At 35.8% G+C, this 17,051-nt stretch overlaps 1 protein-coding gene across 7 annotated transcripts in view; it reads left to right on the forward strand.

Annotated features, from left to right (window-relative positions):
- Nucleotides 1–17,051, forward strand: part of LOC139139093 (coiled-coil domain-containing protein 78-like) — a 76,613-nt gene that overhangs the window by 14,306 nt on the left and 45,256 nt on the right. For 5 of the 7 annotated variants that reach the window (XM_070707860.1, XM_070707867.1, XM_070707862.1 and 2 more), the window contains 8 exons: nucleotides 2,478–2,641; nucleotides 4,581–4,724; nucleotides 6,518–6,538; nucleotides 8,914–9,110; nucleotides 9,853–10,027; nucleotides 11,258–11,389; nucleotides 12,815–12,946; nucleotides 15,477–15,563. In XM_070707860.1, the coding sequence (XP_070563961.1) occupies nucleotides 2,478–2,641; nucleotides 4,581–4,724; nucleotides 6,518–6,538; nucleotides 8,914–9,110; nucleotides 9,853–10,027; nucleotides 11,258–11,389; nucleotides 12,815–12,946; nucleotides 15,477–15,563 (1,052 nt within the window). The remainder of the gene's footprint in view (nucleotides 1–2,477; nucleotides 2,642–4,580; nucleotides 4,725–6,517; nucleotides 6,539–8,913; nucleotides 9,111–9,852; nucleotides 10,028–11,257; nucleotides 11,390–12,814; nucleotides 12,947–15,476; nucleotides 15,564–17,051) is intronic. The other 2 variants (XM_070707865.1, XM_070707866.1) reach the window with 1 other exon arrangement.

A 17,051-nucleotide genomic window follows, 5' to 3' on the forward strand; every position in this document is an offset into this window, starting at 1 on the left:
GCTAGCAAGTGGCGAGATAACAGAGTTGTGGCTGCCGGGGTGGCCACTGGCACTACCATTATGTATTAAATGTTTCTAATAACTATATTGCTGAAAACGTCACGGTTATCTTCCATTCCGACGTCTTGTGCCCCACTTGCCAAAAACTTTGAAAACGGTTGTTCACTCGAATTTAGGCTATCGCCGGGCAGATCGTCCATGTAGCCGACACGAACACAAAGTGTCTGTCAGCGGCCACCAAAAACTATTAAAAATAGTAAAGAATGAGCTACAAAATCACTATCAGTTTCGCTGGGAACATATTCGATCGCTTGTTACACAACTGTTACCAGATTTCAGGTAACACTGTTTACCACACGATGGATCTTTATTTAATACAGTAACCTATAGAGATAGCTGATTGATATCGTATATAAGACAGGTGCCTCTACTGCGGTAAAACTAATAGTTTATCCCTATTGTAAATCCGGTCCCCCGTGAGTTGAAATGTCCGACTTCTGCATGGTCACCGCGCCGTGCAGTGTAGCGACAATGATATGATTGCAATTTCGTTTGAAGTTCGTTTACATGTATGTTAACGCAAATAAGGTGAAAAATATCAATGTTTGCCAGTATCTTGTTCTACGGACGAGATTGTGCTGCTCTTGTACTGCATGAACTTTGATCGAAGTGCGTTGGCCGTCTTTTGATTTTGAATGTCGAAAATTGCATATGTTACCTCTCCTAAAGCCTGTGAACTGCGATTTGTTTGCATTTTTTCACGATTTTACTTTCTAACAAAATAAGTTCACGTAAAATGTACTGATAGATGCATAGGGAAGTTTTATTACTCACAAAATGTGTACTGTGTGTACAAGTTTGAACAATTATTATGAATAATGAACGGTTGCTGCTCTCATAAAATTGCCGCTGCTTGGACGTGCATCTATGTGTCATAACCTTCCAAGAAACAAACATGATGTAATTTACTGATATGAGTAACACTGAATTCCCTTGTAGCTGATTTCCTTGATGTTCTGGTTGTAAGCTTTACTCTCTCCCTTACATGGCTAGTTTTTGAAAATGTCGGGAAATCAAAGACGATGTAAAAACTGCTCAATTCGCTTGCTCATTCCGACATAAACAACAGTGTACTAGTTTATCAACATATCATGTAGTGATTAGAATTCAAAGAATATCCAAATGTCGAAACATTAAAATGAACACAATATGAGAAGATTCCTTTCACAAAAAGATCAACTTCAAGTGATACTTTTGAAGATTTGAAACCGAGTACGTATACCCTACTTCACACCTCGTCAGTCTTACGTCATCGACAAGTCACCCACTGCGTCGGCAGGCTTGACGTCATGGACGTAGACTTGTCAATCATCACGGAAGTCGCGAACATGTATGATCTGTCGGGTTCAAACGTTTCTGTGAACATGAACAGAAATTCTCAGTATCGACAAAGAAATCGTCAAAAAAGAAGTTGAAAATCGTGATGCTAACGTAAACATAATTTTGAATCCACTTGTGCCATTCCATGTTGCAGGGTTGCGTCGCCAGCCCTGCCACTCACTCTGCTGTGCATTGTTGGACTCGGGAAATAGTCGCCGTCGACTAACAGCAACGTCTAACCATGGGGATACTAACATAATTTTAGTCAGAACTTGACTTTGAGCTTTAAACTACTTGATCACTTCCCGAACTCCTTATACGAGAAAGAAAATCATCTTATTTTTACTACTTCACATATCTTTTGTGTCGGATCCACTGTCCACAGAATGTATGTATGTCGTGATTGTACCGGAAATATATTCGATCTTACATTACTCATAACCAGTCGTCCTGACAATCCTACATTACGAAAATACTGAAAAGTTTTCTAATATTATGAAAAATAGTGTTGCAAAGTGTTGGCAATGGCATGATGGTGGGAGGCAACCGACAGCTATAAAGTTACAAGTAAATACAAATATATTTCGACACTGATATGTCCTACGATCTGGCTGGCAGCTTTATCAATCTGTGGCAAAGTGCCACGGATTTATATCGCGTTAGTTTCGTAAATGTCGCAGCTACAAAACTAAACTTACAACGTTCCATAGATAGCGCAGAATGGGGGCGCAGATCGATAGCGCAGAATAGGAGAGCAGATTGATAGCGCAAATTGAAATGCGCTAGCGCAGTTTAGGGGTGCAGACTGCCGATTTCAGACCTCTCACATACCTGCTTTTTCAAAGGCTACACCATCCAGGGTACATAAGATGAATATTCTTCACTGATAATTACTCATCGTGAGATTTGCATATCAGAACAATTACCATGAATAAATTAATATTGTTATTACCAGAACAATTACCGTGAATAAATCAATACTGTTATTGTGCACTCTGAACGATAAATGATGTTAGAAAAGCCATTTATTTGTTTTATTAGCATTATAGACACCCAGACACGTGAACATAGATGTGCTTTTCTGTATTCTACTTCAGATGAGGCATACATGTATGATGAGAGGTTGAAGATACAGAGAGGTCAGGTCACAATGTCCATGATAGAAGTCTATAATGAATCAATCAGGGATTTGTTGACACTGCCATCGTCTAAAAACCCACTTCCTCTGAAAAACTCACCCCAGGAAGGTGTACATGCCAAGGTAAGACATTGATCAACCATTCTTTCTTCAGTCAGTGCCCTGACAATTTAAAGTCATTTGCAATGTTCGCTCATTTTCTGTTCATGAGAAATATTTTGAAGTTATGATAGTGTGTGCCTTGAAATTTAAAGACTTATACTTTTGCTCAAACTTTCCTGAATGGAACCTTCAACCATTCTCTTACCAAATAAAAAATAAAATTTTGGGGTCACAGTGCAAAGTTTTGAACTAGCGAAAAAAATTACCCAACATTTTGCGATATTTGAAATTCAAAATGCCCGCCACTCCTAACTCTATGGGAAAAATAAAATTTTGGATTTTCAAAAAACTAAGCCGTCGAACATTTTTTCTCCTGGCGTTTAAAAATGAACCCCTACAAATGGTAGACCAGAAAACTGAATCGTAGAAATTTGAGAGTTCAACTCTCTGTCCCCAAGGCGCATTCTATCTTAACTGTCCATTCATCTTATTTAGTTTATTCTTTATGTCTGTATTGTGTGGCTTTTCAAGTTCCCATCAGGAGCAATGGAAATCCAAAAAATCTCACATGAATTAGCAATGTTGACGCAGCCTTTTTGAGGTGCATTGTTTTTAGAAGCACTGAATGCTGCAAATAACTGATACTTAAGTTAATTTTTATTTGCTGATTTTTTGTGATACAGTACTAGTAGTCTTAATAGGTAAATATCATCGGTAATTTGTAGCATTTTACTTTGAGTTTGAAGGGCGCCACCTAGAGGCAGTTTTGTTTATCCAAGTACTCATAGCCAGGTCTTTCAGTTGACAAGACTTATTTGATGTTTTTGTAATTTTCTAATGTTATGAAAAAGTTAAATACCTTTTCAAAATTGACCGGTAACTAATGATGATATGATGAGTTTCAAATACAGCTTTGCTGTGGTTTATGCTGCAAAGTTCAGTAGGCACTGTGCCTGGCCGTTATAATGAATTTTCTTGCCAAGACTTTAATTTGTCAATTTCAAAGGAAAAAATTGTGAGCATCATGATCATGTTCAGTTTCACATGTACATGTTTATACGGAAATTTCTTGTGGATGTTAGAATTTCATCTGTATTTGTAAGTTTTATCTTCTCTGTCAGTGAGAGCTTTGAATGCATGTTTTGTCAACAGATCTTTTAGTGTTTTTGAAGGTTGCAACATGTGTATACTATGATTGACTTTTCAAATAATAAAAATTGACCCAGACAGTATCTAAATATAGCAACTTTTTCCCTTAATAACAGTACTGCAAGTACAGTACTGCATGAGGCTGCAATTTTCTTACATATATATATTTCTTACATATATTCTGGTAATTTAAATGAAAAAAATTCTAATTGTCATTGTTATGTTCCTTAAACAGGAACTTCCCTGACAAAAGCCGGGTTATCGTAAATCTGTGCAAATGTAAAAAAGCCAAGCTACTGATTGGATGTGCCGTGTTTTGTCCCAGAATCCCATAATTTTGCCATGTATCAGGCATTCATTTTCATTGAATCTTAAATATGATGTCTGTGAATATATAGCCACTAAACTTGAGTTGAATATAAACTGAAAAAATGTTCTTTCGGTTTTTTTTTGCCGAAGAACGCATAGGTTTCAAAATTTGTTCCCTGTAGGACTATTTGACCCCTCTTTGCATATGTCACGAAAGTGCCCATCATGATTATTCAAATTTATCAGACGGTCAAAGCGATGCTATGAGAATTCAAAAACTCGTGCTCAGTATATACAACTGGTTGCGTCGTCAGTAATCCCCTATTGTGCCCCCATGGTCCTTTAGTTTAACTTCCCGTTTAACACATATGCTGTACCAAAAATACTTTAGAGAAGTAATAAGATTCATGTTTCTTATACTACCATGTAAATATTTAAGAGTAATGTTACTCTCCACTTGGTTACCATGATTTTTGATGAAAAAAATTTCTACACATTTTAGAATGCATTTAAAACTCCCATCAAGAGTGCTTCAGATGCCACTGCTCTGTTCCGGCAAGGATGGGGAAAAAGAATTATCGCCCAGACGGATCATGGATCAGCTCATTGCTATGCCTCCACTATCATCACCATTGAACTTACAGCTGTAAGTATACTTTGTGACTTCTCCAATTTTCCTCTTCAAAATTTTTTTCATGTGTTTGAAATCATTAAAAAAGGGTTGGACACTACCTGTGTCTGTATAATCTTCTCGTTTACTTCTTTGCATGATTTTATCAAATATAATGACAGCCAAGGCTGTCAGGATGCCTTCCTGACCAATTTGAAGTGCAATGACTCAAGCAAGCTCTCGTTGCTTCAATAAAATTTCAAATATTACATCGATTTCTACAGTGCTTACTCAAGGAAATTTCTAGAAGTTCCTTTACTGACTTCAAGGTACAGATTTTAGAAATTGTGAAAGTTAGAGATGATACCCTGATGGGACTATAAATTGTTTCAAAACGTGTGATTATATAAATATGTCCATCCTAATAGTTGAAATCTCCTAAAGTTTGTCTGTTTATTGTTAGAATCTTTTACCAAGATTTGCATTAACAAAGGAGCAGCCCGTGGAAAGAAGATTTGTAACATTACATAAGAAATGAAATCATGATGTACTGTATATGTAAACTTCTTTAAATAGTTCATGTCTATAAACAGACAGCTGTGCATTCACAATTTGTAGCATATTCTAAATGATGCTAGTCAGTTCTACTCACATATTCCAAAACAGATATATGTATATTCATGTTGCTGAAGGGGCAAACCAGGACTCAATCTGCACAGCATTTACCTATAGTACACATTCTATCAGACTGAGAGAAATCTCTTGAGGGCGCTCTACCCCACCTCTTGAGAAAGGACTATCCATAGACCAATGGATAGAACGCTAATATAATGTTGAATGATACTACTTATCCTTGAACCACAGTGCATTCTTTCATACTGAGTATACACCAATTGTAAAATTCATTGAAATTCCCAACTGACAAAACAATACACATCAGTGTACTTCACTGAAAACAGAAGAATGTTTATCTGTAATTTTTGATTTAAGATCCCTTGGCCAATATATGTATTCAAGTTACAGGGATGCTGTTTCTCAAGATTTTATCTATCAGCAAATGCAGTCCGGGAAAAAAAAAATTAAACTTTTAGAGAAAATCAAATACCCCAGTATTCTCCACTGGACACAAAATCAAAAGTTATTGAACAAGATGGTGTTTTTTTACAAACAAAGAATCAGCTCTGTTAAGAAATGGTCAATACCTATCTGATTTCATTGTAATTGTTAATAGAACAGTTATAAATAAAATAAATGAATTATTATTATAGTTATCTGATACACATTTTAAATCAACTACCCCATTATATCACAGATGACAATCAAGTTTTTGCAAAATAAATGTAATACTTAAAATTAATTGCTTGAAATATATATTGAGGATTATTCATACAGGCCCCCTAGAGTTATTTCTGTGCAATACTTGTTGTTTAACGATTTAGTTTGAATCAGGAAAATTCAAATTAATGGTCATATGACAAAGGAATGGACAATCTTTGCCTCAAAAACTGATTCGTAAATGATTCCTACAATTCTGTTGCATCATAATCCTTGTGTGAACAAAAGATGATTTTTTCACATCAACATTTGTCACGGTCTAGGATGCTGATGTAACTCTTTCTTCATCACTATTTGACAAAGAGTTTTTTATTCAAAAAAGGCTACTGTTTGTCCCTGAACCTCAGTGCATTCTTTTATTAAGCTATGTCTTCTTCTCTTTAATTACATTCTGAAGAACCTGTAGAAATTTGAGTGTACCATTCTGCATCTCTTTTATGCATCTGTGTATATCTCTCTTTTCTTTCTTTTGCGTTTCAAATACTGCCCTCTAGTGGCAGTGGATATGGAATGGGGTGAGTAATGAACTTCCTGAAGTGCCTTGTGTCTTAATTAATGTACAGGTTTTCTTGACGACAATTAATGGCTGTTTCATCCCATATTCCCGTGTTTCGTGTTTCATGCAATGCATGAGACTTCTAATGTTGTCACCATTCTCTCAGTATTTTATCTGCTGTGGGTGAGGTATACTTTTTCTGCCTCGAGGCAGTGCTGCTGGGTTAATTATATGGTGCAGTAATTTTGTTCATTTTTCAATAAAAACAATCCACGTTGCCTGTTTATGGTCCAATTCAGCTGATTAAGGTAGCGAGGTACTTTCTGCCTTGGTTTCATAAAGATAAAGCTACAAAGCTACTAACTCATTGTTTGTTATGTCGTTAAATTTGTACAAGAGGCAATGAATTTTATTGAATCAATAGCTACGAGGGAAACATTGGTCACCCTGACAGAAGAGGGACAATGACTGTGTTATCCTTGTCATGTTAATTGTTGTTGATTTTAAAACTCTCCCCAAGAAAAGTTATTGTCCCATATAAATGGTATTAATATTTATGACGGATATGTAGAACCACTTTTATAGAAAGACACCTCATCTTGTTGTGCAAACTTCAAAGCAAATACTAAAGTTGAATAAGTAGCTGCAGGGTATGTGTAGCTTTTGTTTATTTATTATTCATCAGATATTGGTAATCCTTTACAATCACATTGACAAGCATCAAGGAAATCGATGTCACATTTTGTCAGAGATTTATGCAGAGCTGATTAAATCAACGTTTCCGTTTCCTTCTTCCAGTGTACAGTTATAAATTCTCTTTCTTACTGCAAATAATGAATACTGCACAATCCGTATCACTTCTATCTATCCGAAACGTCGTCGTTAAATTGCATAGAGGGCAGAATGGATAAAACAGTAATGAAATTTGTCTCCTATTCATTCTGAATGTGATTGCCTTTTGAAAAGATACCTGACATATATTCTTGTAAATATATGCATTACAATTTATCAGAAATTGGTGTTAGGTCTGATGCTCATACAAATATTATAGTGTGTTTTGATATTACCATAATATAATATAGCTGCATCTACCCCTCCATCAGATGGACAAAAGTTAGAGACGGAATATAGCTGTCTTTAGTTATTGTTAGACATAGTGACTTCATTTCATTTTCCTGTAGTGTAGGAAAGCTTTGTTTGGATTGTAATGCATGCGTTTTATCTTAATAATGCATGTTTATGGTCTACATGGACCCATTATATTGCGGGCACACATAATGTGCATGCTGCTTTAAAAACAATCCTCCCACCATAAAATATTATGACTTTGCATGTAGATGTAATTCTCCCCAAGCTAATTATTGCAATGTTATTGTGTTGTCAATGATTTTTATAGCAGCTGTTGAGATTGAGATTTGTAATACAGGCTCTGTTCAGGATCTCTCCATCACAGATCTGAAAGTGGTTGTATTTTATTTGTCCCGGTTTTCAGAATGGATAGATAAACCATCCACGTGTATCTTTTATGAAAGACTTTTCATGAGAACCTGAGACAAGACTCACAATCACAACCACTCACCAGTATCAAACATTGATGTCATGTACAGTGTTACAATGGATGGAGATAACTGGGAATATATCATACGCAGACTGACCAAAATGCACCTTTGGGAATGATATTCAGACTCTCAAACTTTTACAGTGCGTTTTAGGTTTACCACTTGTTTGCAACTCATTTTTACGGTCATTGAATAAATAAAGTTCCCACTGGCTTATTTTTGTGAAAATAGAAAATGTAATTTTCTCCCGTAGGGATAACACATGGTTAGCATCTATTTTGAATTCAAGTGTTGTTGAATATTGGGTATTTTGTTTCTTGTGTGCCAAAATTTGCTCAGTTTCCGCTGAATTTTATCATTGATTTCAAGAGGGATGGTTGAAAGTTGCCATACAGAAAGTTTGAGCAAAAGTTTTAGGTCGTACAATTTCAAGGCAGTACTATCGTAAATGGAATTTAGAATGCAGGCTGATACTTTATGCAGAGTGACAAATTTTTATCCAAAATATAACTGTACTGTAATGATTTTATTCATGCATTATTGTAAGTTACTGCAAAAGGTGGACATTTTTGAATATATGCTATGGTCACACCAATCTGACTAACACCTCCCCCCCCCCCCCCTCAAAAAAAAAATTAATACCTTCAAGCAGCTACAATGTGAAATTTTAGTTGATTTAAACTCAATTCAACCTTTGGTAAATTGTTTATGTAAATTGAAATTTGACATCAGAGAGAATAAAATTTAAGGTTGTATTTCTCTGTGTACCTGATTAAAAAGATGCATGAAATTTGTAGTTTCATTCATGCATGGACTTTTTATATACCTTTTCCAGCGCCATGGTGAAAATCCACACCCAAACATTTCCAAGTTCACATTCATAGACACGCCAGCAGCTGAGAAACTGGCAGAAGATTCCCAGCAGATAAGATTACGGGAAGGACCGACGCTGAGCAGACCAATCCTTGCCTTTGGACAGCTAGTCGCTAACCTTGCCAACGCACCCAACCCAGAGAGGGTCATCTCATACAGGTATTAGTATGGGCAATATTACAAAAGAATCCCCCCCCCTCGTAACAAGAGAAATCTGTCACTTCCTGCAGTCTGTAGTGTGAACAACATTGAAAAGATACTTACTTGACAAGATGTAGACAGCTCTGTTATGTTGTGCAGTCTTCTGCATGTAAAAGACAACGAAAGTGTAATTGGCTCTTTCAGTTGTATTGAATATGCTTCAAAAGAGCTGTCGAGAATGACATATTCAGCTCGCTGTCTATCTCAAGTTTGTTCTTGTCCGTAATTCGTAATAATATCCAAGCAGTCGATCTTTTCATGTTCGAATTCCCACTGGCTCAGTATTTGAATTATAGGAGCTAACAGGATTTTACTGATGTTAAAATGTGTCATCAATCGGCTCATGAGTTTTGCTGTTTTTGAAATTATTTTTGACCGCTGCATGTATATACATATAAAATGGGCATATGTAGCTGTCAGCTTCAGTCAGTGTGTGCATGAGGGACGTTTTCATGTAAATGTATGCGTGTGTATGTATGTCAGTGTGTCTTTCTGTCTGCCCACAACAAAAAGTTTAGAACATATCAGATGTCTCTTTAGTATAGGATTTGATCCAGGTGCAAAATGGGTTCAGTATGGGATATTGTTGGAGTGAACATTGTGGATCGAAAATATTTAAATGTGCTTAAAGTGTTAAAATTTGAATATGGTAAAACAGGACTTCTTGTCATCAGATTAACATATTTTTGTCTCATTTCAGAGAATCAAAGTTTACAAGTTTGTTGCATGATATAATGGGTGGCAACTGCAAGACAACAGTGATAGTACATTTCCGTCCACAACCAGACCCTCACACACTGTCAGTTATTTTGAGACTGTCAAGTCAGCTGTCCTTGATCAGAAACTTTCCAGTACTGAATGATAGCCTATGTCAGGTATGGTAAACAGTCTCTGCTATTTTACAGTCGGATGGTTCAGCTCTTTCCCTTTATTCCCTTTGATAAGATGGTGTTACACTTAACTGATATATAGATATTTATATTTATAAATATATAAATTCTTTCGGTGTTGATTTTGTAAAACCTTTATTTTACTTTATGATCAAGATCCCAACTGGAATACGATTTCAATAAAGGCTTACTTTACTTTACTTACTGTTTTTCAAAGCCATATTTCTCATCAAAGATGACAAGAAAAACTTATACTGTATCTTTTTAAAGAATTTCAGAGAATCTAAAGTTTAGGTTGGTAGACATAGTCTACTTGAAGGTTGTGAAGGGGTTGATATTTGTGATAAAAAAACGCAAATTGGGATATAATAATAATGAATTTAAGTCAAAAACTTGATACAAGTTTATGAAATTGAATTCTCATTTGGAATTAGTTTATGTTAAAAAAAAATGACAATTTTTTTTTTGCATTGTCTTTTCTCATTCTGATATGGCAAGAAGTGAAAGATTGACACTCAAAAAAAGTGCTGAAAATCATGATAAGCAATTAGGTGATTTGCATAAATTTGCATAACATTACACCTCTTTTTCACCCGACATATGACTGTTTATCACACTTAAAGGTAAAGCCTACCAAGATTTTAAATTTGGATGAACAAATAACTGAAAATTAAACTGTGATTTGAAGGATGTAATTTACATCCCACCCATATCTAATTACAGAAAAAGTGAAAAAACTGGTCACAAAAATTCTTAAATACTCACAAGGATTCAGGGAGGAAATTTGAAAATTTGAATTCCAGTTGCATTTATTTACTTTTTTTTGCATTCAAGAGTGAATTGGAGGGTGAAGTCTGTTAAATGATTTTGTCTTTAGCCACTCAGACCCAGCAACCATCAGTGAAGTTTTAAACTGAACACCCCAACCATCAACCAGTATAACACTGAATGTGTTCAGATCTGTTCTCTATAAATACTTATTTTATTCTAGTCCCCTTCAAGATAATTCGGAAGCTTTTGAGTCACCCTTGAATTCCAATTCTGTCCCCAATTCTGTGAATGCTTTCTGAAACTGAATTTCATCTATGAGTGAAAGAAAGTATACCAATTTGGAAGACTAACCATGATATGAGTTATTAATCTGTAACTAAATGATCAACCAGTGGTTTTTGTTGATCAGCCGATTTGTTAATCCATAACATTGATATTTTGCAGGGTTTGATAACACAGTACAGAGCCAAGATTGTGAGTCTTGAGGACATGCTTGGACTTGGCGTGTCGGCGGGAACAGTGAAAGCTACCGTCGGTGAAATCCAGAATGACCACAAGTTGCTGGCCATGGAAAACGTAGGTTAATTAGCCATGTGTAAATTTAGGCTTTCACTTTCTAGAGAAAGGTTGTGATATCAGCTGTCAGAGTTTCTAAAACTTTGGAATTTATGGGGTCTTGATACAATGGAAAACTCGTAGTTTGCATTTCTTGCAGACTTGTCTTTTTGCCAGAATGACTTAAACTGAGACAAATTTTCTATTGACATATAGACACTAATACTGCTCCACATCCCTCTTAATTCTCATCATGTCTCATACAACTTTTATCATTTGTCATGTAGGGTGATGTTGAAATCATTTTGACCATTTGAAAGACTGTAAAAGAATGTCAGTGAAATCATACTGTAGTCAATTAAATTATGTTTCTGCGATGTGATTAGAAACAAAATATGTCATTGATTGAGTTATTCATTCAAAAGTGTTTTGTCAGTGTCACAGTCTTGTATTGCCAAATAAACAAAGCTTCCACATATACTTTATTCATGTTGAAACTTACATTACGCTGACTGAAAGATCCGTAGCTTGAGGGCGCTCTTGGGGGAGTGTAGAGAGTGCCCTCTCAGTGCAGCCATAATCATACATGCCCATTGAAAGATGCATTACAGACTCTGTCACATGCACAAGCATTGAAGAAAATTCAAAAATAAAAACTAGCATGCTAGTCAAACAATTTTGTTCATACATCTACTGAGAGATTATTTCAAATTCAAAAGTTATGCGAAGGATCGCAAATTTTTACTCAAAATGGAAACCTAGTCTTTTCATTTCATTATATGTTTGACATTGTTGTTCCGCCGAATAAACGAGGAAAAATGTCATCAGACTGTTCAGGAATAATATACTGAAATGTCTGTTCATTATATACGTTATTAAAACCCTAATCCCAAGGCAAGGTGTAAATTCCATCAGAGCTTATTCTTGCTGACAAACCAGTGCATAATGCATGTTCATATACATGAACACAAACCATTAGTCATTATTATTTGATTTTCATACTAGAACAATGCTTACTTTGCATAAAAGAATAGCATTATGTCAGGTTTCAATTATTAGATGTTCTTCCTTAACCTGTTCACCCCCAATTCCCTGTAAACAGGTCCACAATCACCATCGATAACAATGGATTTGGGCTAAACTATGGTGGTGAAAGGGTTAAAAATGCAGCACAAATCGTGTCAAGGACTAGATTGAAACCCCCTCTTTGTGTAATGGAATGTTCCAATTGACATTGGAGAGGATGGCGAAGCTTTCTTGTGCACAAAGCTCAGACACTTCACTGTCTATTCAATTTACAATGCGTCTTCAGTTATATCAAAAGAAACCCTTCACTGGGTATTGTTATAGACAACAATAGGTACCTCATAGCCATAATGATAGCGGACGTCACAGCCCATTGTCAGCCTGTTTTTCTTGTTTTCCTACATGCACTGGTTCTTATAGATACAACTCAAGGACAAGAACGAGAGGTTGTTAAGTAAACTGGAAGCTCTGCAGAGCAAGTTTGGAGATATCGCCGAGGCTAAGACAAACTTGTCCAGTAAACTCATCATGAGTGAAGAAGAGAAACTTAAGGTGATTCTATTTTTTATTGATCCGTGTTGTCATGGGAACAGCAATTTACAGCAGAGGGCAGCGGCTGTCCATTTCATGCTCTGTTTGTTTATTATTGAGTTGACTGTCGCTAGAGGGAAATTGAGTCCACTATGGCTAGAGGGAATTCCAGTGTGTCTAGGTTGAATGTATAGCAGTCATCAGTAGACAGTTGTATTCAAATAAAAGTTTAAAAAAATCAAGTCTTCTTTTCCAAAAAAAGAACAGTATGCAAGTATTATCACAGTACATCACATCTGATAGTATTGTGTGTTTATATACATATTTCATACTTATAGAATGTAAGTATTTTTCAAAACAAGGCCGAAAATATGTTTATTTCATTAGGAATCCTTTTAAAATATATGAAGTTTTCTTTTCAACAGTGATTACCGAGGCTGATTAGTCATAGAAATGTGATCTTCAAAATATAAATCAACTGTATCCACACTGAATTGAGAATAACCTTTCATATTTATCATCTAATTATACTCTTCATCTGTATCATTACTTGGTAATTGCAATTTTCGAGTCACCATGGATACAACATGTATCCTGGAAACTACCAAGAGTTCTCCGGAGGCAAATAACCGTCAAGAGCTCATTATAAAATCAGAATTTTATAGAACCCGAAAGAGAGAGAGAGAGAGTCATTCAGTCCCTTAAAACTTTCATTATATGTTAGTGAATGAGGTCAGATGTCAAAGGTCGTAGGTGTTGTAGGTAATACTTGCTTTCAATTCCTGAAATCTTAAAGAGATATGGGATTTCTTCTGTTGTAGGAAGTAGAAAGAGAATGTTTTAGTTTGATTTTTCTTTAAGAGTCAATGGTCAGCTTTGGCCATTTTATCTTCAGTTGAATATCGTAATTAAGGTGGCATTGCTCTTGATTGACACATTTTCTCATCAAAGATGACATCAAGGCCTCCTCATGTACTGTATATTGTCAAAAATTAGAGAATCTAATGTTTAGTTTGGTAGCAATAGTCTACTCGAAGGATGAAAATGTATATATTCGAGGTAGAAAACCTCAATTTTGGTATCAGTGATAAAAATTCATTTGAGTCAAAAACATAAAACTACTTTATGAAATCTAATATCTAATTTGAAACTAGAGTATGTTAGCAAAATACTCCAATTTTGTTTTGCAATTTTTATTCTCATTCTTAATTGCAGGGGTTGAAAGACTGATGTTCAAAGAAAGTAATTAAAGTCATGATAAGCAAAATTGAAATGACTCTTGTTCGAAATTCAAGAACTTTATTGCAAAACAAAACTGTTGTTATATAGAATTTAAAGAAACATAATAATGTGAAAATTTCACAAAATTTGATGGAGCCAGAGTGGAATTTGAGTTTTTTAAATGTTGAAAATGGGAGGAAAAAAAGAAGCCAGGATAAAAGATTTGTGCATTAATTTTCACTTCCTTCTCATCTAACTTTAGGGCTGCTTGTCATGCTAAAAGGTGAACCAAACCAATATTTTAATCTGGGGCTAACAAATTCACGAAAACTGAATAAGTCTCTGTGAAAAAGTAATTTTTTACCAAAATGTGCTGTGATATTAGAGGAGGATTCTGTATACACATGTACCAGCAGTGTTTTTGTTAAGGCCGGTACCCCGGTAAATGTTACCGGGGTTCCCCAGTCATTTTACCAGGGTTCCCCTTGGTATATCAATGCAATCAGATTAGGGGACAGCAGCAATGTTACCGGGGTTCCCAAATCATTTACCGATATTCCCAAACCTTAGCAAATACACTGACCAGTATATGCATACACCTCAACATGTGTGCAATGGCTATTTTGAACAACACCAATAGGATTCAATGGTGAATTTTATACTGCTTGTGGCATATCTTGAAATATGGTTGAAAGGAATATGTCTGCATGATACAGCTTTGGTTTTCATCATAATAGCAGCGTCATGAAAATGTGTAAAATGTTAAGTGTTGTCTAAAAATTAGTCAAGCCATGTGCCCTTGCTGTTCACCACCATGATGAATACATCATTCAAATGGCTTTGATGTGAGAAAAAATGTGTGTAAAATATATGTAAATGTAGGTATAAAAGGATTTTTTTTCTAGAAATTCATATAACTTACTGATGAGAGTCAGTAACACGTGCGTGAGCGGAAATTCTGTTCTGAAGTACATACTACTCTTGCCATAGTTTTGTTTAGCAAGACTTCTCACTTGTGGACATATACCTGTGTGTACTTACATGCCTCCCTGACTGGCTTACTGACACTAAAGAGACTACAGAACTTTTTATGGCGTGTTTACTGTGCAATTTGTAAACACTGAGACTCAATAGGACTCTGGTTGAATTGATCCCAGACTTTACACGTACATCAATTCTCCAATGATCAATACCAGACAACAGTAAAAACACAGGACACTCCTTACAGCCCCGCCATAGTAACTTAAACACACAGAGGGGCCGTAACATGGCCAAGTATTTCATCTTGAAGGGATACGATTCTAACGACACTGTCACTGCACTCACACAGGTGTCTAAGACGCTGGTTGACCTTCAACTTGAAAACAACAAGATCAAGGAGGAGGCTGAGCAGGCTAGATTTGAACTGACAAACAGGGTAAGTGAGGATTTGGAAATGTGTGGTTTGAGTATTTGTGTTCATGTGTGATCAGCATAGAGTGTGTACGCTTAACAGATTTCCAAAGCTGCCCTTCTCTAAGACTTATGTACATTTTTTGTTTCTTTCCTCCCTTCATTTAATCTTTGCACCCTCCACCACAAATTTTTGGTATATACCGTTTTGTTTTCTGTTACAAAGTTGTATCTCAGCAAACAGAAACAAGGTGAAATGTATCATCATATACATCATAATTCAATGACATTTACTTACAGTACTCTTGTATGTATTGAAGTGAGTGACGTTAACTTTAGATATTTTTGAATCATACCCTGTTTCCCCGATTTCACTTTTGAAAAGTCCAACGTCAATATAGTAAACAACATGATTGGACCAAACCATGATATTGAAAGGGTTCATTAGCTTTACTAGTGACGTAAACTCATGATTTGAAATTTTGCTGTGGGGCGACTGGCAACAGTTTGAGAGTTTTAAGTCGTTACAGTAAAATTTTTAACACTGCTACAAACTGACCATAAAGTGAAGAGACATGGGGTGACGTGACTTGCCAATTTGATGTGGTATGTCTGCTGCGATGACCCAGCTGAACCCATGTACCGTACATACAAATGTATCGATTTATCTAGCAAAAATTATCCAAATACTGTATGATGGCGCTGCAGATTGCCAACTACAGTATGTATATTAACAAACCGTTACTTTGGAGAGAAAGTACACACTAGTGAGAGAAATAACCCTAGAAGGAGAATAATGTGGTGATGGGTAACATTAAATGACTTTGTACTGAAAGTGTCCCTCTGGGCTCATAAAGCACTTTACTGAAATTTATACTGACACTGTAAATTTTTACGGCTTTGACGATTGATGATTTCTTCAGAGTATCAAAAGAGATGCTGTGCTGGCTTCAGAGTTTGGAAACCTTGCTCAAGTTTTGAGGTGAATGTGTTTCCAATACCTGTATAAATTTTTTTCATGTGATTGGTTTTTAATTCTGTGGTAATTCTTTTAGATGTATTTCTTTCCAATAAAGTGGTTAATATCCATCGTAAGTTGCTGCTGCAAGAGACATGGGACCTGGTTATAGCTTGCAATTTTTGAGTCATCCCGAATGATTGTGATGTTGACGTTGTCTTCATTTTGTCATGAAAATTATAAATACTGGTATTCAGAGAAGAAAATCAAAGGAAAGGGCTTTTTTTGTGACAGTTACAAGTGAAGATTACTGGTTAGGACTCAGAAGTTTCCTCCAGCTTTAAAAAATTTTACTCATTTAGTGATGTAAGATTGATTGATACCTGAGATAGAGAGTTCCTGCAGTTTCTAAATTGATCCAGAAAAGGTCAGAAAACTCGTGAGTTATAATAAAGGACACACCAATGCCGGCACAGAGTGCAAAAGCAGAGAGTTTACCCAATTTCATCCACCCACCTGAATCATACACATGTGAAATTTTGAGAATTGAGAATT

Source organism: Ptychodera flava, chromosome 8 (genome assembly GCF_041260155.1).
Source record: "Ptychodera flava strain L36383 chromosome 8, AS_Pfla_20210202, whole genome shotgun sequence".
NCBI lineage: Eukaryota > Metazoa > Hemichordata > Enteropneusta > Ptychoderidae > Ptychodera > Ptychodera flava.